Source organism: Nycticebus coucang, chromosome 5 (genome assembly GCF_027406575.1).
Source record: "Nycticebus coucang isolate mNycCou1 chromosome 5, mNycCou1.pri, whole genome shotgun sequence".
NCBI classification, from domain to species: Eukaryota; Metazoa; Chordata; class Mammalia; order Primates; family Lorisidae; genus Nycticebus; species Nycticebus coucang.
Window position 1 is genome coordinate 20182146 of NC_069784.1, and position 22308 is coordinate 20204453.

General features: G+C 38.6%; 1 protein-coding gene and 1 pseudogene across 10 annotated transcripts in view; both read right to left on the reverse strand.

The window, feature by feature from the left end:
- The window catches only part of KYAT3 (kynurenine aminotransferase 3), a 40946-nt gene that overhangs the window by 13532 nt on the left and 5106 nt on the right, over positions 1 to 22308 (reverse strand). For 4 of the 10 annotated variants that reach the window (XM_053591673.1, XM_053591677.1, XM_053591672.1 and 1 more), the window contains 9 exons: positions 21378 to 21459; positions 10557 to 10615; positions 9858 to 10002; positions 6300 to 6449; positions 4561 to 4647; positions 3951 to 4076; positions 3734 to 3854; positions 2525 to 2601; positions 93 to 182 (listed from right to left, as the gene is read on the reverse strand). In XM_053591673.1, coding sequence (XP_053447648.1) covers positions 93 to 182; positions 2525 to 2601; positions 3734 to 3854; positions 3951 to 4076; positions 4561 to 4647; positions 6300 to 6449; positions 9858 to 10002; positions 10557 to 10615; positions 21378 to 21458 — 936 coding nt within the window. In that variant the 5' untranslated portion in view covers position 21459. Of the gene's footprint in view, positions 1 to 92; positions 183 to 2524; positions 2602 to 3733; positions 3855 to 3950; positions 4077 to 4560; positions 4648 to 6299; positions 6450 to 9857; positions 10003 to 10556; positions 10616 to 10885; positions 10967 to 21377; positions 21460 to 21907; positions 21967 to 22308 lie in introns of those variants that run through there. The other 6 variants (XM_053591675.1, XM_053591678.1, XM_053591674.1 and 3 more) reach the window with 3 other exon arrangements.
- LOC128586114 (EKC/KEOPS complex subunit TPRKB-like) lies at positions 429 to 1493 on the reverse strand (annotated as a pseudogene).

The following is a 22308-nucleotide window of genomic DNA, read 5'->3' on the forward strand; positions in this document are numbered from 1 at the left end:
CAAAGACATAAAGAGAACTAAGTCAATTCACACGTGCAATCTAAAAGTAAGACTTTCCCCACACTTCAACCCCCAGTTACTGTAACACCTACCTGTAAAGGAGTGGCACAAGTATAAATGGTGTTTTGTTGAACTGTCTGTAAATGTTTTATCAAATGATTAGGACCAATGGACCAGCCAAGCTAGGAAAGGAAAAGACAAAAGAAGATTTCAAAAAGTAATCCAATTATACCCACCAAATTGGAGAGAGTAGTTAAACTTAAAAGCAATTCTAAAATATTCACATTATGAAAGTAGTAAGGTATTAGGACTCAGAGCCATTTCACTGCTTAGCCATTTTTTTTTTCACGAAGTGTTTGCAATTTTTATCCTAATTATACATAAATCAATGGTTTAATGCTGAAATTTCTGTTATTATTTCCAACATTTCACAAAATGTCTTTTGTTGACATTTTACAAATGATACTATCCAATTATGTTCTAACATATTCTTCTTGTGAAGAAAGTTTATTTATCTTTTTAACTTCTGTAATATTTGTTATTTCAGGATGATCTCCCAGAGAAATCTGATGACCTCCTTGAGATACTAGGTTTTTGTGATTTATTTGTTTTTCTCCCTCTTCAATGTAAACAATTTAAATTGAGGTATCATTGGCTGAGATACCAAATTTTTTCAAAGCCTATGAAATATTGTTATCTGGGGAAAGGTTGGAAATAATTTCAGTAGATAGAGGCCTTGTCTTCAATTTCCCAGTCTGTAGAGGTGAACTGCTTTGTTTGAGGCCACAAGTATCTGAAATGGATTTACCAGTGCACCATCCGTGGTGCCTTCCATGGCCTTTCCCGTCAAATCTCCTGCATTTTTCACATCTTTAAATAATAAAAGTGTCACACGTCCGCGATGCATCTTAGAAGTGCTCCCCTTCAGAAACAAAGCCCTCAAATTCCGGAATTGGGGCCCTATCGTCGCCCTCCCTGAGTCGGTCTCGGGCAGGAGGATGGACTCGGCCATCTTCTCGCCTTCTCCGACCCTGGCCCCTTCTCCCAAGCCGAAATCCCGTGCGGACGGGAAGGAGAACAGGAGACACCTTGCCCATTCCAGCGAAGGAAGCCTCATTGCTGTTCTTTTGATGGAAAAGTTTCCAGCTGGCGTGATGCAGCCCAGTCTTCAGGCGGTACACACAACCTGCAATCATTTTTAGCCTTTTCTCTTCTTCTGATTTGCTAGTTCTGATATTCTACAGGACTAAAGACTGGTAACAAAGTTTGTTTGAATTTCAGATAAAAGTAACTCTGAAGGAGGGCGTAAGGGACTCTGCCATAATCAAAACACATAGATTTTCGGTTCTGCAGGCCTCATTTTTGCTCCTCCCTGCTTCTTAGCCATGTTCAGGAGAGGTGAGGCTGGAAGAGAGTTGAGTTTCAGCAGGATACACTGTTATTGTAATAAATAATACCGTGGTTACGTGCGTGGGTTCCGGGGCCACTACCTGTCTCAGCTTGGACTCATTTGCAGTGGAATCTCAGGCCAGTCACTTAACTTCTCTGCACTTTAGCTTTATCATCTGTGCAACAAATACAGTACTCGTACCCACCTTGTAATGTGGTTTGAAGAATGCCAGAAACTAGTAAAGGTAAAACCTTTGGAGTCTGACACATAGTAAGTGCCAAACTATTAGCTATTATTATTTTTCTTCCATATATAAAAAAATACATCTTTAAAATTATATGTATTGATATATACAGTAGAACCTCCCTAGTTGACCCTCTTCCTACATTTACCACCTCCTTAAGTTGACCTAATTTTTATAGACTGGACATGCACCACATGTACATATCAGTACAGTAGGCCTGGTTCCTTATGTCGACCAGCTTGGTAACTTACAGAGGATCTAGTGTGTGTGTATATACATATGTATATATATTTTTTTCTTTCCTCTTTAAGACAGACTCTCACTCTACTGCCCTGGCTAGAGAGTACAGTGGTGCCATCATTGTTCATTGCAACCTCAAACTCCTGGGCTCAAGCAATCCACCTGACTCGGCCTCCCAGAGTATTAGGATTACAGACGTGAGCCACCATACCCAGTCTGTTTTTCTTCCTTTAATATTCATTTAGAGTATTTGAACATTTTTTGCAAAACAAAAAGTCACTATTTGATCATATAAAACGAAAAATTATCCGATTTTTCTTACTTTTAAAGAAATAAGTAGGTCTCAAAAAGGATAAAGCTCAACATGAAAGCTGAATAACTCAATCAATGAACAAAGGATCATTAAGTATAAACGTCTGCATAAACTGAACATATACGCATTTAAAACACAAAACATCTTGGTGTGTGCCACACCTTTTGGGGAGAAGACATGATTGTAAAAGGGTCTTTACCTAACAAAGGCACTTAGTGTAACCTTTCTTGTACCCTCAATGAATCCCCAACAATAAAAAAAAAACAAAAACACAAAACATTCTCCAAAAAATATATAGATGCTGACTTCTAAGCAATTAGATTTGTACTCATCTTACCTTCCAGCCAGTGACACTGAAGGTCTTCCCAGCACTTCCTATTGTTACTGTTCTCTCCCACATTCCTGGAAAAGTGGCTGCACAGAAAAAAAAAGTCCAATCAATGTACATTCAGTATAAACTAAAAATATAACAAAGATACATACACTCAATGAAAATAAATGTATGATTAGTGTAGTATGGTTATTTCAGTAGGCCTTTTCTTTAGATGATGTATCTTTAATAAAAACATAGCTAAAAACACTATAACGCTGGAATGTTGCCTCAAATAACATATAAAATAAATTTAGTAATTTCTTTTCTTTTCTTTTTTTTGAGACAGGCTAGAGTGCTGTGGTATCAGCTTAGCTCACAGCAACTTCAAACTCCTAGGTTCAAGTGACCCTCCTGCCTCAGCCTCCTTAGTAGCTGGGACTACAGGCCCTAACCACAACATCTGGCTAATGTTTCAATTTTTAGTAGAGACAGGGTCTCTCTTTTGCTCAGGGTGGCCTTGAACTCCTGAGCTCAAGGGAACCTCACGTCTTGGCCTCCTAGAGTGCTATGATTACAGGCTTACGCCACTGCACCCAACCAGATTTAATAATTTCAAGGAGCAAAATTATTTCCTGGGCAGGAGCATCAGTGGTTTGAGGAGGCAGTGTTCCAGGCTGGCTCATGTGGCCACCTGTGTTCCGTGCTTGTAGTGTCTGCATGTCAACACAGTAATTCTATGGCACAGTGTTAGTTGCAGTTATGACTGTTGTTCAGACCCCTTTATTCTGCCCATCTCTGAGGCAAGGGCTGAGCAGCAATACCTCACTGCCCCTGTAATTTCTCCCTGTTGACCTGGCATTTCGGTACCTTGTTCAGCACGAACATTCCTGAGCCTCTTCAGGAATGAGTAAGCCCCGTGTGTCTTAAGTACCAAATACTTGCTAGCTGGAGTCCTACAAAAAAGCCAGGGATATAGGCCAACTACTTGTCTGGTTTCTTAGTTTTATATTATGATGATCCAAAATCAATTCCCTTGAATTTGTGCTATTTGTTTTTCAAGCTGTTCATCAATTCACTCAAGCAAGCATCATTCATTCAAATACTATTTTTCAACACTCACACAAACACCCTTTACATAGACTATCTTAAAGCTGGTTTGGGATAATTTCCAATCAGTTTTTCCACAGGTGCCCAAACACATTTAGATTCATGACTCTATGTAATAATCAGTACCTATTTTAAAATGCTTATGTCCAGAATATACAAGCCATTCATAAACCTCATCACTGATGCAAAGTGTGTCATATTTGATGCAAAGGTCAGCAATTATTTGCAGTTCCTCTTTGGTATACACCTACACGTATTAAAAAAAAGCACAGCCAATTATTACCCAACACATGGGAGAACCATGGGTCAGAGAACTGCATGAAGAAAGAGAAGACATGCTTACCTTGCCAAGGGGGTTATGTGGAGTATTTAGTATGATAGCTTTGGTTTTGGAATTAAATTTACTTTCCAGTTCTTGAGGATCTAATGTCCAGTCAGAACTAGACCATTTTTTTCCATCGACAGGTTTCTAAGTGTGAAGAATGAAGATGTGATTTAATTAGTTCATGTTTGCTGTCTTACTAATAAATAACCTAATGGGGAAAAAAAAATAGAGAAAGGCAAGGCAAAGGTAAGTGAGTAAATGACTAGCAAAGAACATAAACAGAAGTAGCAAGGCTTTAGTTTTGCCTTGAGAGCCTCAAAGGACGTATGTCTCAGGCTCACACCTGTTAAATGAAAAAAATGAACCTGTCAATTTTAACAGCTGTTAAAGTGCCCATCTTCATAGGCGCCAGCTGTAACTATGGTTAACATGTCTGCTGCTATAAGATTAATAGAAGATTCTGTGACTCACTGTAGTGGCTTAGTTATTTTGAAAAGATTTTAAAAAGACAACTAGACAAATGGAGATACACAATAAATCTTCAACGAAAGTAGAAACTTTAGTAGTGATAAAGTAACTGGTATTTTCCAAACTTCTTAAAGCATAGGAATCACATTGGCAAACTTACAGATCTAAGGGGAATAAAAACAGGTGTTGCTCCAGCCATTCTCACCATGGGCTCATAGCAGTCGTAGAAAGGTACTATTATTATGACCTGAAATAAAAGCCAATAAGAACATGACATAGCACCCATGAAATCCATTTCATGAATATATCTTGTACCTACTATGTAGGAGGTGCTGCGATGCAGCAAAGAGAAAGGATAACATCCGGAGGAAGAGGTCTTGGAGATGAACTTGTCCACGGAGTTTTAATTGGAGCCCTTGGTCTCTAAAGATCTATGGATGAGCTTAAAGTTGGGGCACTTGAAACCGTGTATAAAATTTTATATGTTCACAGGCAGATTTATCTGAGGAGAGTGGCCATTGCATTTTCAAATGCATGTTTGAAATGGATGTTTCAGTCAAAATCAGGAAGAATTTCTTTATATTTCAAATTAGAAATAGAATCTAGAATATAAGTGATCTATCAGACAGCGACAGAAGCAGACTGTAAGGAGAGAGAACACTGTCATGCTCTTTGGTATGAAGCACTATAATAATTTAAAAGCATTTCCAGACCTTAGCAGAGCCGATCACCTCTTCCTTTTGTCATGACCATAAATTATACATCCTCCACTATTGACTGACATATAACATTCCTTTTACTCTGTCTCCGAGGCTATCTCCTCTACTGGACAGAGAACTCCTCCTACATAGAAACCATCTTTTAAAAATTTTCTCTCTCCAGATAGCTATCATACAGGTCATGTTCAGTAATTTCTGAATAAATGGAAGAGGTCAAAAATATTAAAAAGCAGGTACATTGGAATAATCATGGGGAGGTAGGGGTAGAGAGGAGTGAGGTAGGTGCCCAAGTTGGTTTTATATCACAGGACTACAATGCAGAAATCACTTATTCTTCTTGTTATATATCCTCACATTGCATTGCTAACATGATACTGGGCACAAAAAGGCATTGATCAAATACTTGTTGATTAAGTTCAGATTAAAGGTTATTTTAGCAATGAAAACAAAAGGTTCTTTTCCCCTTCAATGCCAGCCCCACCCCTTTCTACTTTTTTTTTTTTTTTTTTTTTGAGACCAGAGTCTCACTTTGTTGCCCTTGGTCAAGTGCTTTGGTATCATAGCTCACAGCAACCTCAAACTCTTAGGCTCAAGTGATTCTCTTGTCTCAGCCTCTCTGGGTAGCTGGGACTACAGGCCCCTGCCACCATGCTGTTTTTAGAGATGGAGTCTCATTCTTGCTCAGGCTGGTCTCAAACTCCTAAGCTCACACAATCCTCCCAGAGTGCTAGGATTACAGGTGTGAGCCACCATGCCTGGTTTCTACTTACTTTTAAATAGGGTATAAAAATAAGAATAAATTACATGCAATAAAATAGATGAATCTCATAGACATAATGATAAATGATGGAAATCAGACCCAAAAATGTGATTATATAAAAATGATACTGTAGGATTCTATTTATGTAAAGTAAAAGAGCAGTTAAAATGAACCTGTGATAGAAGGCAGAGAGTAAGGGGCACAAAGAAGCCTTCTGGGTGCTGGAAATGTACTTTATCTTCATCTGGTTGTCGTGAATAGAAATTAATTCATCTGTACATTCAGATTTGGGGATCTTACTGTATATGTATTCAATGTCAAGAATAATTAAAAATAAAAAAGAATGTAGAATAAAAGATTCAAAGGTTGGACAAATGACTATTACTAATAGAGGTACTATGAAAATATTAACATACTTACTTCATCTCCCTCATCAATTAGTCCTTGAATGGCACTAAAAAGAGATCCATATGCTCCCACTGTCACAAGGATCTCTTTATTTGCATCAATTGGATGTTGATAAAGCTTTTCATAGAGGCAGGACAGAGCTTTCACGAGTGATGGATGACCCTGTTGGATAAAAATTAAAAAAAAAAAAACACCTCAAATTTGATTCGGAGAATGACTTCTTTGAGAATATAGTTGTAAATTATAAGAATTTTTGAAATTGATGTTTTCAATTATTCAAAGAAAATTTGTAATTTTTAATGGCAATAAATTAAAATAAATTTCCTATATTCAGAGGGCTCCTGCATGGGTGGTCATGAAGACTCGCCAGTGATTCAAACTTCCTACTAAAGACAGTTTGGGAATAAAAGACGTCAAAACATTTGCTTTGAACAAATGTGAACGCCTACTGTACTTAATAGTGAATAGAGTTGGATTTGTTTGTAAATTAAAGTAAATTAAAAAAAAGAAACTACATTAACTGTACATCCCCTGAATCTGCTCTTCCCAGTTACTAGGGGGAAGGTTATGTGAACCAACGTACTGGGGAGAGAAAGCAAAAACAAATTCACCAAACACACATTACTGTGCTGTTGACTGAGAGCAAATATTAGGAGGAAGTGCAACATTACTCACACTGACGGCCAAGGGGGCAGTAGAAGTGAAGCTGCTCACGTAAGAGTGAGAGGATTATAAATGCAGTGTCTGAGACCCGCAGGGAGCCTTAGAGCTCCTGGATTAGCTCTCCCGCAGTTCCTTTTCTCTTTTCCTTTCCTTTCCCGGCCCCCACCTTGTTTTCACTGATATTGAAGTTAATATTTCTTTTTTTTTTTTTTTTTTTTTTGTCTAGAATCCACTTCCCCATTTTGCTTTGAGGAACCACCCTGATTTTCTATCACGTGCCAGTAAAAGGGCAAGTGCAGGTTATATGCTTTTGTTTGAAAGCACTTTGGACTCAGGAGGAATAAACTGAGTCCTTTTCAATTTCACTGTGATATCAGGTCTAACAAATTCTAGCAAGAGGAGATCCGAAAAGCAACTATAAACACTATACACTTTTCCTGAGAACAAGGTTTGTGTTTTTTAAATTAAAATTTTAATTATAAAACTAAGTTATGCCTTGCACGATAAGTAAAACTAGGCAAAGATGTGTAAAGAAAATTTACAATCTCTCTTCAATATTACTCCATTCCCATCCCACTCAGATGACAGGGGTCCTCAGCTTGGTGACATTGCAACACCACTCCCAGTTCTTACACCAATATAATAAAAAAATATGAACGTATGTGCACCTACATATTTGCAAAAACTGGAAAATACATAAGTCAATGGGCATAATTGTGTTCTAACAAAATCAGGGGTGGGCCAAATTTGGCCTCTAGGCAACTGCTTGCCAAACCCTGCTGCAGATTAACTTGGGGGAACTGACATCTTAACAATATTTAGTCTCTCGATCCATAAACATCCCATATTACTCCACTTACTCAGGTATTGTTTAATTTCTCTCCATTATGTTTGGGAGATTTTCTTTACAGACCTTGTACATACTTTTACAAACTTAGTCTTAGGTGTTTCATGTTTTTGGATGTTTTTAAAAATGGTACCTTAAAAATTAACTTTACAACTGTTTATTTTTAATGTATAGAAAAACAAATGATATTTGTATATTGGTCCTGTGTCCTACAACTTTACTCAATTCTTTTATTAGTTATAGTAGGTTTTCCTTAAAATATTCTATGGTACATGATCATGTTTTCTGCAGATGAGTTTACATTGTTTTTCATTCTTCTCTATATAGTTTTCTGTTTCATAGGGTTCCAGGACACTGTTGAATAATCATGGTGGGCGTGGGGATGCTTGCTTGTTCTCAATCCTACTTTATGTGGATTGCAAATGTAATCTGTAGAAATAAAGTTTTTATTATAGATGAGGGTTGAATTTTGTCAAATGTGTTTTCTCTATATACTAACATGATTGTATGATTTTTCTGTTTTATTCTGTTAATATGCTGAACTTTGGGAATTGATTTTTGAATATTAAATCAATATTACGTTCCTATGATAAACCCTACTCAGGCAGGATGTATGATATTTTTTATCTTTGCATACACACACATCCCTGAATTTAATTTGCTAAAATTTCAGGATTTCTGCGTTTATGCTCATGAATGATATTTAAATTTTCTTTATCTCTTTGTTTTTCTCTGGCTTTTGTATAAAGGTACTGCTGGTCTATCACTTATATGTAAGTGACTTTTTATCAATTAGTTGGGAAGTTTTTCATCCTGTTCTTTTTCGTTTTTGTTTTTTTTTCATCCTGTTCTATTTTCTAAATGAATTTGTGGAGAAATGGTATTACTTCTTCCTAAATCCTTGATAGATTGTACCAATAAATCATCTGTGTATTTAAGTTTGCCTGTAAGAGATTTTAATTACAAATTCACTTTCTTTCATTGACATGGACTAGTCAGGTGTTTTATTTCTCTTTGTGTCAGTTTTTCTAATTTACATCTTTTAAATAATTTGTTTATTTCATCCAAGTTGTCAGTGTATTGATATAAAATTACTTATAATATTATTATTGCTTTAGCATCTGTCATGATATTCCTTGTTTTGTTCCTTATATGGGACTTGTGTTTTCTCTTTTTTATTGATCAATCTAGCTACAACTTTTACTTCTTGATCTTTTCAAAGAACCAGCTATTGCTTTTATTAATTTTTGAAACTGCTTATTTATTTCTAGTCTTTCATTATGGACTTGAATAGGCTGGGGATGGGGGGCTGTGGAGTAGATCTGAGATGAGGATCTGTAGGGTGGGCCAGAGAGTCAGAGTCGATCAAAAACTGGGATTTCCCTGCCCCCAACATGGGTGTCAAACCCTGGGACACACGTCAGACTCACTGCTTTTCCCTGTGCTCCCATTCCCAAAACAAAGTGCTTCATTAGATTTTTATAGACTACTATAAAATACAAAAAATAAATAGGCTTCTTCTTATACCACCCCCTCCCATTTCCACACTATCATAGAAGGAAAAGACATGCTCAGATGTATGATAATTGGATGACTTTAGATAAAAGTGTGTTAACAGACACATAAATATAGTTAAGAGGTACATCTAAGTGTAGGAAATCTCTGCATATCTCAGGCATTCCATCAAAAAAGAATGGTAGTTGAGCTAGGGTAGAAGAAAAGAAAGTAACTAGTAAGAAATAGAGTATATTAATTAAGGGATCAGTGCTAAAAGTGCATGAATGTAAATGAGATAGAAAAGACATGTCTCAAGAGAATATTATTCCTTCCCTTGTTGCCATAATAGCCCATCTTGGAACAACAGTAAAGTAGGGACCAAATCAGTACTATGGAGGGGTTAGAAGTAGGGGAAGCCTCCTCCTAGGACATAAGAGCAAGGGCAGGAGTTGTGGGTGGGGACGGTTGGTTCCAGAAAGTCAACTACATGTAGGTGATAGAAGTACACACACAATACAATATAAAATACAAGCTCATGCCCAGTAAGGGCCTGGTATACTTACAAAGCCCCGTGTATACTGATTCAGGCTATCAACTGCTGCAATGTTTGATAATTTTTCTTTTACATATAGAGGAGGGGATATATCTGGAAGTCCTTGGCCAAGATTCACAACAGAAGGGTCTGCAGCTAACTTTGTAAATTCAGTCCTAAAATTAAAAAAAAAAAGACTGACATTAATAGTCACAACAATTTCAAAATTTCCTGTTTACATCTTATTATATACAGTCTTATTCCAAAACTGAAAAAGAAGACCGAGTTAAATCTTATGGATTTAAAAATAATGAGAGTTTATCTAATAAAATGATAGCTTAAGTAATGAACTTAATGATACAAACCTCATTCCATGCTACCCATATTGTAACCATGTGTATCTATATTATGTCTCAACTTAGCTGCAGCAAGGTTCGCTTATCAACTGTTAGAGAATAGAACTTGTAAGAAAAATTCATGGATTAGAAGTTCCGCCAGGGCAGCAACCACATTTGTCTTTTCTCTGCCAGACATGCAGGGCCTAGCACACCTGCTACCTGAGTAATTCAATGTATGGATCATTAATGTCCTCCCATTTCCATTTAATGGATGTATTAAATGGAAAGCTTTATTTATAGATTACAAATGAGGCTAAATATTCCCAACTAAGGATATAAAACTATGTAGGAAAACTTCATGAAATTATTATTATTTATTCTAAGTTACTTACCACACATTACTGTCAAGTCCTTCGATTCGTTTTGCATTTGCGAATTTCAAAGACATTTTCTGAAAGATACAGATATTGAAATAATTTTAGCTTTACTCAAAACTCAAAACTTCCAGTAAGTCATGGATAACTCTTTTTCTTATTGTCACCATGGGAAGAAATATAATAGTTCTGTAAAGATAAATGCTAAACTCAGATATTAAATTACTGAAGAACCATCTCTCACCTACTGCATGAAAGAATGCTTTTTAAAGTGAATTTTAGCTAGGCGCGGTGGCTTCTTATGCCTGTAATCCTAGCATTCTGGCAGGCCAAGGCGGGTGGATTACCTGAGCTCAGGAGTTCCAGGCCAGTCTGAACAAGAGCGAGACCCCATCTCTAAAAAAATAGCCAGGCATTAGGTGGGAGCCAGTTGTCCCAGGCTGAGGCAAGAGGATCACTTGAGCCCAAGAATTTGAGGTTGTTATGAGTTATGATGCCACGGTAATCTACACAGGGCAACAGAGTGTGAGACTCCGTCTCAAAAAGAAAAAAAGAAAAGTGAATTTTAGATGTTCATCTTCTCATAAAAGGATGAAAAGTATCATCCTAGCCTATAAACCTGTTCACTTTAAAGGCCTGAAATATACTAAAAAAAAACTACAATACTAAAAACAAAAGAATCTTGAGTCATGCTGTGAAGATCATTTTAGGGAAACTGTATTAGGGTTTCACAAGGAGGTTCCTTGAATGGCACACAGGAAACACTCAACAAATGGTAAGACATCACAGATAATACTAGCTAACATTATTGAGTACCAAGTATATACTAGGTACTGTTCTGAGTGCGTTGCATAAATTAACTCATCAACTTACCTTCACAACAACCCTATGTGATAGTTTCATGAGGAAAGTGCACACAGAAAGATAAGAGCACACAACTTTCAATCTGCTCAAATTTATTAATGCTAGTAATATTTAAACCCAGACAGTGTGACTCCAGAACCCATACTCAGAACTGTTATCTTATGCTGTCTTTTACATAATAAGACCTTCCAAAAAAAAATGACTGGACAAATACCTTTTCAAGGTATGTTAGAAATTTAGTTAGGTCTACTTACATCAGTCAAACTAAGGCTGTGCTAGGAAAACATTAGAAGTTAAAATTATCATATAGCATATAATCTTTTAGTTCTTCAGATTCTAAAATTAAGTTTATACTATGGCTACAAAGTATTGAATTAGCTTTGAGCTCATTGTTAACAAGTTGGTGGAAATAAAAAGAAAGATTGACAGCTCTTTTTGCAAAGAATTTTCCAACAGAATATTAAAGTAATTTTAATTCACCTGGGAGGAAGATAATGATAATGATTATTAAATAGACCACTGTTTGCATTCTATTCCCAATAATAGGACCTAGAATAATACCTTTTTTGGCCTCATGTTTTTAATCTTTGAAACTCCAGTAAAGTAAATCATATGAAAATTCTTCAGTGGTTAAAGTGCCTTCTGGAACACCATTATGATTAAGTGCCCTCCTGAGTGAGATGCTCTTCTACAGGCTACAATTATAAAACTAAAAAGTGCCAGCCTGCTAGATTGAAATGGGTATTTTAACAAATGCCCTTCACTTTCTCTAAAACAATGTTTAAAGCTTAATGATTCATTTGGTATGTGACCACAAACACAAAAGATAGATTTATATATAAAAATGTGAGCATGGTGTGCTATAGACAATGTAGGCAAAGTCCAATTTTACTTAAAATTATTTAGATAATTGAGGTCAAAATGCATTTTCTGACTTAATTTTCCTTAACATCTCATCTATACTAGTCTCTTCTCTCGCTGCTCTCCCTCCGCCCCCCCATTCAATGCCCAACCTTGCTAATTTTTCAGATTGTTCACACTCTTGTCTCACAGCTGCAGCAGCCCAAATAGTCTTTCTATACCAATGTTTCTCACTCTCTTTTTATCACTGACCCCCTAAGGAGCCTTCTTAGACATTTTTTCCTAATCATCCTCCTTCTCTCTATTAAATATTAAGGAATAAGATTTTCAGGCCGGGCGCAGTGGCTCATGTCTATAATCCTAGCACTCTGGGAGGCTGAGGCAGGAGGATCACTTCAGGTCAAGAGTTCGTGACCAGCTTGAGCAAGAGTGAAACCCTGTCACTAGGGAGGTGCCTGTGGCTCAGTGAGCAGGGCGCCGGACCCACATACCGAGGGTGGCAGGTTCAAACCTGGCCCCGGCCAAACTGTGACAAAAAAATAGCCGGGTGTTGTGGCAGGTGCCTGTAGTCCCAGCTACTCAGGAGGCTGAGGCAGGAGAATCCCCTAAGCCCAGGAGTTGGAGGTTGCTGTGAGCTGTGTGACGCTACAGCACTCTACCGAGGGCGATAAAGTGAAACTCTGAGGAACAAAAAAAAAAAAAGAAAAAAAAGAAACTCTATCACTATTAAAAATGGAAAAATTAGCCAGGCACTGTAGCAGGCTCAGGAGGCTGAGGCAGGAGGATCTCTTGAGACTGAGAGTTTGAGGTTGCTGTGAGCTATGATGATGCCATGGCACTCTACCCAAGAGTGAGACTCTGTCTCAATTAAAAAAAAAGGGGGGGGTAGGGGGAGTAAAATTTTGGTCAGATAGGATTGAGCTTTGGATAGCCACAAACAATTGTAATAAATCCCTTGTTGAGAATGTGTGTTTTCTACTTAGCCCAATCCCTGGTTCCCACCGCACTGTCCCTGCACTTGGCTCACTCCTATTCCACCTGCCATTTACAGCTCTCACATTCGACTTCATTTCCTCTGAAAGCCTTCTCTGTTCCACAAGTCAAGATCAAGTCTCCTCCTGTGTGTTCCCACCATGTGAAGTACAGTAAGTCTTCACTTAGTGGCATTGATAGATTCTTGGAAACTTCAAGGTATAATGAGACCAATTTTAGACAGGGTAACTGATATAAACAAGAGGTAAGTTCCTATGGCATATTTGTGGCCACAATAACAATTGTCACCAAACTTCTAAATGAAGACCAAAACACTTCTAATATTAAATATTAAAAAACATTGAAACAGGGCGGCGCCTGTGGCTCAGTGAGTAGGGCGCCGGCCCCATATGCCGAGGGTGGCGGGTTCGGACCCAGCCCCGGCCAAACTGCAACAAAAAAATAGCCGAGCGTTGTGGCGGGCGCCTGTAGTCCCAGCTGCTCGGGAGGCTGAGGCAAGAGAATCGCGTAAGCCCAAGAGTTAAGAGGTTGCTGTGAGCTGTGTGACGCCACGGCACTCTACCCGAGGGCGGTACAGTGAGACTCTGTCTCTACAAAAAAAAAAAAAAAAAAAAAAACATTGAAACAAAATGTGAGCCGTACCTATATTTAAGAAAGATTAATAAAAACAAGTAAGATGATTATTTACCTGATTATTCCAGTTCAGGGTTGCAGGTGGCTGGAGCCCGTGCTGGGAGCCAGCCCTGAGGGGGCATAATCCCATTGCAGGATGCACTCCCCCTACGTACCTCTTCAATAAAACTGGGAAAATTTAGATGTGCCAATTAACCTAACATGCATATCTTTAGAATGTGGGAGGAAACCGAGTGTCCAGAACAAACCCATGTAGACACAAGAAGACTGTACAAATTCCACACGGACTGTGGCTCTGGCTGGGAATTAATTTTTTTCTCATTAGCATTATAAAAAAATTATGTTATTAGAAGGCCTGCTGTACTTTCTAGAATTTACTACATAATATTACAGTTTTCTGTTTGTTTGTCTGAATCTTCCCTCAGACTGTGAGAATAACTTGTTCACTGATGAGTGACTTTATTAGTTAGGGTCCTCCAGAGACACAGAACCAGCAGAATGTGTGAGAGGTTTATGTTAAGGAATTGGCTCATGCTATTATGGGAGCTGGAAAATCTGGAATTTGCAGGGCAGGCTGCAGGCCGGAGACTCAGGGAAGAACTGAAGCTGCAGTCTGAAGGCAGAATTCTCTTCTCCTCGGGGATCTCAATCTTTTTTTCTCCTAAGGCCTTCAACTGAATGAGGCCCGCCCACACTACGGAGGCTAATCAACTTTGCTTCAAGCTCCACCAACTTAAATTGCTAATCTCATCTAAAATATATCTTAACAGTAACACCTAAGCTGGTGTTTGGCAAATATCTGGGTGCCAAGGCCTAGCCAAGTTGACACCCATCGTGTTCAATGCATAGCGCTATGCCTAGCTCTGGGCAAGTTTTCAACAAATATCTGACAAATGCATGAAAAAACCCCATTCACATTAGAGTGAAGTTCCAGTGTCAGTTGGCTTAAGTTACTCACTACTTCAGTAAGAAATGTCCCTAACGTCTTGGTGACTTAAAATCATAAAGGCTTTCTTGCTCAGACAGCATACCCACCCAAGTCCAGCTGTTGCTCTGTTCCATGTCATTATCGTTCTGAGATAGAGGCTGATAAAACAGTTTGTTTATGTACACACGTCACTTCTATTCCTATGTTATTGGCCAAAGGAATTCTATGGCTAAGCATCACATCAATGAGGCAAGGAAATATAACTATCTAGCAGAGAGGAACAATAATTGTGAAAAATGTGGCAGAAATGACATCTGGCAATATGAGATTGGTGGCTGTTACAGGCTGCACTGTGCCCCTTTCAGTCCCCTGTGCTGACGTTCTGATTCCCAGCACCTCAGAATGTAGCCTCGTTTGGAAACAGGGTCACTGCAGGTGGCATTAGTTAAGATGAGGTCACTGGGGTGAGCCCTGCTCCAGTGTGACTGGTGTCCTGACACAAAGGGGAAATGTGGACAGAGACACAGACTCAGGGGGAGCACCATGCAAAGATGAAGGCAGAGATTAGGGTGATGCTTCTACAAGCCAAGGAATCCCAAAAATTGCCAGGAAATCACCAGAAGACAGGGGAGGGGTAGAGAATGATCTTCCCCACAGCCCTCGGAAGGAAGCAACCTTGCTGATACTTTGATCTCAGATTTTCAGCCTCCAAAACTGTGAGGGAGTAAATTTCCGTTGTTTAAGCTGCTTGGTTTGTGGTGCTTTGTTAAGGCAACCTAACTAAACAAATACACTGGTGTAGGCTTATGATATACCCTAAAATGTCCAAAGACACCCACAGTCAGCAGTACACGAAATGCCCAGAGTAGATCTAGGACCAGGGATTTAAATAAACCTGGAACCCTATGGGGAATGAGGCATGAGCCCCAGGTATACAAGAGAACATCTGTAAGGCTTGTATTACTTCTGGACTAGCTAACCCTGTCAGGTGACTTTTGGTCTGTTACAGTTATACTGTTTTATTATGTTATTATTATTACTTTTTTTTGTAGAGACAGAGTCTCACTTTATCACCCTCAGTAGAATGACGTGGCATCACACAGCTCACAGCAACCTCCAACTCCTGGGCTTAGGTGATTCTCTTGCCTCAGCCTCCTGAGTAGCTGGGACTACAGGAGCCCGCCACGACGCCCGGCCATTTTTTTGTTGCAGTTTGGCTGGGGCCAGGTTTGAACTCACCACCCTTGGTATACGGGGCCGGTGCCCTACCCACTGAGCCACAGGCACCGCCCTTATTATTACTGTTTTTTAGAGACAAGGTCTCACTGTCACCCAGGCTTAAGTATAATGGTTAGATCACAGCTCACTGTAACCTTGAACTCCTGGGCTCAAGCAATCCTCCCACTTCAACCTCCTGAGTATCTAGGACAACAGGCACGTTCACCCACTATGCCTAGCTATATTTACAATTTTTTTGTAGAGAAGGGGGTGGGTCTGGCTATGTTGCTCAGTCTGGTCCTGAACTGCTGGGCTCAAGAGATCCTCCTGTCTTGGCCTCCCAAAGTGCTGGGATTATAGGAGAGCTACCACACCCAATTTATACTATGTTATTAGTGTAAAACTGGTAGTAAAATTTCATCTTTAATCTTTCTTTTGTTAGAGACTTAAAAATGCAGTTGCGCATATGCACCACCAGGTGGTGCTATTGGCAAACAGGAAGAAAAGATTATTCCATCTTTAAAACATTTACTGCAATTGTGCTGGAACGAGCAAAGTTTGGTAAGATTAAAAAAAAGCTATTACTTATGATTTTGTGACCTTAGCAAAATTCAAAGTTGCAATTGTATATATTTAGAGGACTCTTCCCATGAGACCTGATGCAGTAAGTGGGATAGGACAGGTGCAGAAAATAATCTTCCCAAATGGTGGGCTGAAGCTGGGAAAATCAAAGATGTTGACATCTGCACACTGAGCTGTGAATCAAGTCTTCATTCAGAGAAGCCAAGGTCACAGTTCCCCCCCAAAAATTATATATGTAATATAAAATCTAACAACAATAATAAGTACAGGAAAAAGCCAGAAATAGAAACTGCAAAGGTAATGGTTGGAAAAGTGAAAACAGAAAAGATTGGGACAGCTCCAGTGATGGATGAATTGAAGACTCTGAGTTTGCTCTAGTGTAACATATCAATGTTGAAAAATTGCGCTTGTACCTCACTAATATAAAAAAACAAGAAATACATTTTTAAAAAATCAGTCTTGAAAACCAGACTGACACAAGCACTCCAGGACTAGGAAGGGGCAGAAAGTGTGTACCTGCACGATGGGCCCTGCTTTCATATGATGCCTGGCTGTGGGGATGGCTAGTTTCTCTTTAGGCATTTATAACTGCAATCAAGTGTAAATGAAAAAACATTTTTCATTTTCTGGCAACAGACTACTGCATCTTAAGTACTTTATGAATTTTCTTAAGTCATCATACAATTTTCACTTTTAATTATTAATTTAATTATTAATTATTTCAGGCTGTTTCTGCATCATGCTTTACTCATTCATTTCCTTACTGTTAGGCATTTGTTATTTGCAGTGTTTTGCAATTGTAGGTAAGGTACACTGTGCACTTAATTACGGTCTCTGCTCTGCTTCCCTTCCATTTAAAGTTTATAAATGAACTTGAAGGGGGAGTGCCAACAAAATAAAAAAATGCACAATCAGTGGAAGCCCTGAGTTTGTTTTCCTGCAACTAGACGGGTCCCATCTGCGGGTGACAGGACAGAGTGCCACCTAAAATGTGTTGCTTCTGTCTTCAGCTCTACCTCAGACCATCAGGCAGTAGACTCCCAGAACACACCTAGAACCCTGACGTGCGCAGTTTACAGTAGGGTTGGTGCTCCTAGGAGAATCTGATGCTGCCGCTTATCTGACAGAGGGGGGGTTCAGGCAGTGATGCAAGGGAAGGGGAGTGGCTGTAAATGCGGATGAAGCTTCCCCTGCTACCCTGCTGCTTGTGTACTCCTGTGCAGCCCAGTTCCTAACAGGCCGTGCATGGGCATTAACCATGGCCCTCGGGCTGAGGCACGGCAGATATGTGTGACACACAGAGTCATGCGCTGCATAATGACATTTTGGTCATAAGATTAGAAGCTGACAAATCCCTATCGCTTAGTGATGTCTAGTTGTTGTTACATCGTGTCCATGCGCATTACTCAAGTATTCTCGGCAATGCTGGTACAGACCCACTGTGCCTCTACTCCTAAATAAAGTGTAGCACATACAATTATGGACAGCACATAATGCTTGATAATGATAATAAATGACTGTTTTACTGGTTTATGTATTCGTGTACTATACTTTTTTTTGAGTCTCATTTTGTCACCCTCAGTAGAGTGCAGTGGCATCATAGCTCACAACCACCTTCAACTCTTGGGCTCAAGTGATTCTCTTGCCTCAGACTCCCTAGTAGCTGGGACTACAGGCGCCCATCACAATGCCTGGCTTTTTTTTTGTTTGTTTGTTTAGCAGGCCTGGGCTAGGCTCAAACCTACCAGCCCTGGTGCATGTGGCCGGCACCCTAACCATTTTATCTGATCCTTCAAGACAATTTGAGAAGAAGGCATTGCAGGAGATGAGGGCTCCAAGTGTGTTTTTTGCCCCCCAAGAGTTAGAGCTGTAATATGGTCACACTGATAATCCTCCTCATCCTGCCTAGACCTGGGGTAATGTGTATGTTTGTATCTTAGTTTTTAACAAAAAAGTTTTAAAAGTTAAAAAAAGGTTTTAAAAAGAGAAAAAAGCTTATAGAATAAGGATATAAAGAAAATAGTTTTACATAACAATATTTTGTATAATTTGTGTTTTAAACTAAGTGTTATTACAAAAGTCAATTAAGTTAAAAAATTAAAATGTCTTTAAGATAAAAAAAAGTTGCAGTTGGCTAAGACTATTTATTATTGAAGAAAGATTTTTAAAAAAATAAATTTAGTGCAGCCTTACTATATAACATACATAAAGTCTACAGTAGTGCACGGTAATGACCGAGGCCTTCACATTAACGCCCCACTCACTCACTGATTCACCCAGAGCAACCTCCATTCCTGCAAGCTCTATTCATGGTAAGTACCCCATATAGATATATCACTTTTTATCTTTTATATTGTATTTTTACAGGTACCTGCCATAAAGCCCAGCTAATTTTTCCATTGTTAGTAGAGATGGGGTCTTGCTCTTGGTTAGGCTGGTCTTGAACTCCTGAGCTGAAGTGATCTTCCAGCCTCTGTCTTCCAGAGTGCTGGGATTATAAGGTGGGAGTGAGTCACCGCCTCTGGCCTTGACCTTCCCTTTGAACTGGTTATAACTTTTGTCTGGTTCCCTCATATCATATGGGTAAAATAAAAATCTTTAACATATGCTCATTTTTATATTTATATGAGTCATGATCTAACCTTTCTTTGAAAATTAACTTTATTTTTATTTATTTATTATTATTATTTTTTTTTTTGCAGTTTTTGGCCGAGGTGAGGTTTGAACCCACCACCTCTGGTGTATGGGGCTGGTGCCCTACTCACTGAGCCACAGGCACTGCCCTATTTATTTATTTTTTTGAGACAGAGTCTCAAGCTGTCACCTTGGGTAGACTGCCATGGCATCACAGCTCATAGCAACCTCAAACTCTTGAGCTTAAGCGATTCTCTTGCCTCAGCTTTCCAAGTAGCTGGGACTTCAGGTGCCCGCCACAATGCCTGGCTATTTTTTGGTTGTAGTTTTCATTGTTTGGCAAGCCGGGGCTGGATTTGAACCAGCCAGCTCTGGTGTATGTGGCTGGCACCCTAGCCGCTGAGCTCCAGGTGCCAAGCCTGAACATTATCTTTAAACAATAATTTAGAGAGAAATGAGCTTACTGGAAACAGGATTTAATTTCTTAAAAAAATTGGCTTTAAGCAAAGATAAAAGAATGAGTGAGCATTGTGCACACTGATCTCAATAGGCCTGAGCCCTCTGCCCCTCTACCACCCTGCCCTCAGTCACAGCTAGTTGGATCAGAGCTGGACAAACTCTAAACAAATCAGGAAATTGAAAATTTGGGTTTGAGGCTGAAAGACAACTCATTTCTATTAGGCACTTGTGCCAGGAAGAGTGGTAAATTCAGAACTAGGCCTAGCCTTGGAAGAATTTGTTTGGGGGAAAAAAAAAAGAAAAAAAATCTATCTATCTATCTATCTATGTATCTATCTTTCTCTGGGCCAAGCCTTTCTATTAGACACTTCTCCCAGGAAGAGTGGTAAATTCAGATCTTGGCCACTTTCATGCCAAGCTGAACTCCTGAGTTGAAGTGATCCTCCAGTCTCTACCTTCCAGAGTGTGCCCTGGAAGACACACCTACATTTTAAGCACAATTCCCAAGGTTGTTTAATGCAAAGAGCTTTCAAGCCAGACAGATCTTAATTCAGTTAAACATCAAAAGCACTAGTGTTGGGGCTAGAGAAACAAACAAACAAACAAAGTAGTCATGGTGGCAATAAAGAGGAGAGAGAGAATTCAAGACATTTATAAGGTAAAATTCATAGTATTTACAAACAAGAAGGTCATGACAGCTTTTCTAAAATTTCAAGCCTACTTAAACATGGAGAGATTAGAGTTAGGTTGACCAACATAAAATTGCCAATATTCAACCATTTTTGACCTATGAAATTGGTAATTTCATATGATTGAACCTAATAGTAAATACTCATATATCATATTACCCCAATTAAAAAATTATCAAGATTTTGCATCACTTGCTTATCTCCTTTTTCCCTTTTTCTTTTCTTTTCTTTAAATGCTTAGTAATCTAAAGCAAATCCTGGACCTTACGTCATTACACTCCTACACATTTGGCATATATATCTAAAAAATATTGACTCTTTATTATATAACTGGTAATGTCACCACCATACCTAATCAACAATAATTTCTTGTTATCTTCTAATACCTAGTCCACGTTCATATTTCTGCTTAAAAATATCTTTTGCATCATTTTGGATGATTGACCCAAGTTCCTCAACAAGGTCCATGCATTGTGTTTGGTGGTTATGGTTCTTAAACCTCTTTCTGCCCTGAGCAGTCCCCTGGTAACGCCCCCTCTCCACTACTGTCTAACTTAATGTCGCCACCCTCTCCTTCCCCCATGCCACTGACTTTTAGAGATAACTAGGTATATGTCCCATCATGTGACATACATTCTGGATTTTTCTATTTGGTTTTCCATGATGACACATGATGAGATTATTTCTGAAAAATTGGAAGTCACAGAGCCTATGCTTTTGTCTCTAGGGCATCCCTTGCTGAGTAGAGAGCACAGGCCCAGCAGCACGATAGAACCAGACTAGGGCGAGTGCAGTGTTCTCGTTAGTCGCTCTGTAAACATCAGTTCTAGTCAATGACAAGAGATGCCTTCAGTGTATAAAATAGGATTCATTCCAATAAAAGTATTAATAAAAAAAGAGCCTAAAAAATGCACCTTTTTGGGGGGGAATTGCAGAATATGTACAGTAACTTATCTGTAAGGAATAAGCAATACCTACAGCGGAAGTAGAGAATCCAAGGATTTGTGAAGAACAAATTGTCCTCAGAAATTTTGCTCCCTTGCCAAGAGCCAAAAACATGCTAGAGGATAAAAGAAAAATTGAAAGAAGAGTAAATATTTGACAGTTACATTGCCATCAGATATTTATAGCTAGCTGAAAGAACATAAGCTTATATAGAATATAAACAAAAATTTTGGATAACTGAGCTTTTTTTAAATCTTTCAAGTTTTCTATGATATAATCTCTAATCACTAGGATCATTCTCAAAAATTTATTCCTGCTTATCTTATGCAAATTTATACTCATCATTTTATTCATCTATTTATTTGGTTGCATGGATACCTTTTATAATGTTTACGTTGAGCCTTCAGTGTACCCATCACCCAGATAGTGTTCATTGTACCCAACAGGTAGGTAGGTTATTATTACCTTCCCCACCCCCTTGCTTTCCTATGACCTTTACATCTCTTTGTGCTTGTATGTGACAATCCACTGATTAACTCCCAATTACTAGAGAGCACACGTACTTGTTTTTCCATTCCTGAGATATGTCACTTAGGATTAATGGCCTCCAATTCCATCCAAGCTGCAAAAGACATTATTTCATTCCTTTTTATGGCTGAGTAGTACTTATGTCATTTTAACTTAAATGACATTAAAAATTAAAATGAAATTAAAATTCAGGATATCCTGAATTTTAAAATAAGGCTTTAATTTAGTAAAGCGTTTTCAACTTCAGTAAGTAAAAGTTCCATTGTCTAGCAGCTATACTAGAATCCAGAATAGTTCAATTTTGGAACTGTTCACATTTCAGAATCACTTGGATATGGTCACCAGAAAAGCAAAGTTTATAACATTATATTAAAGTTGTTAGCAACAGGTTATTTAGAAAGTTGTTTGAAAAGGTGGATGACAGTAGGTCCTTGAT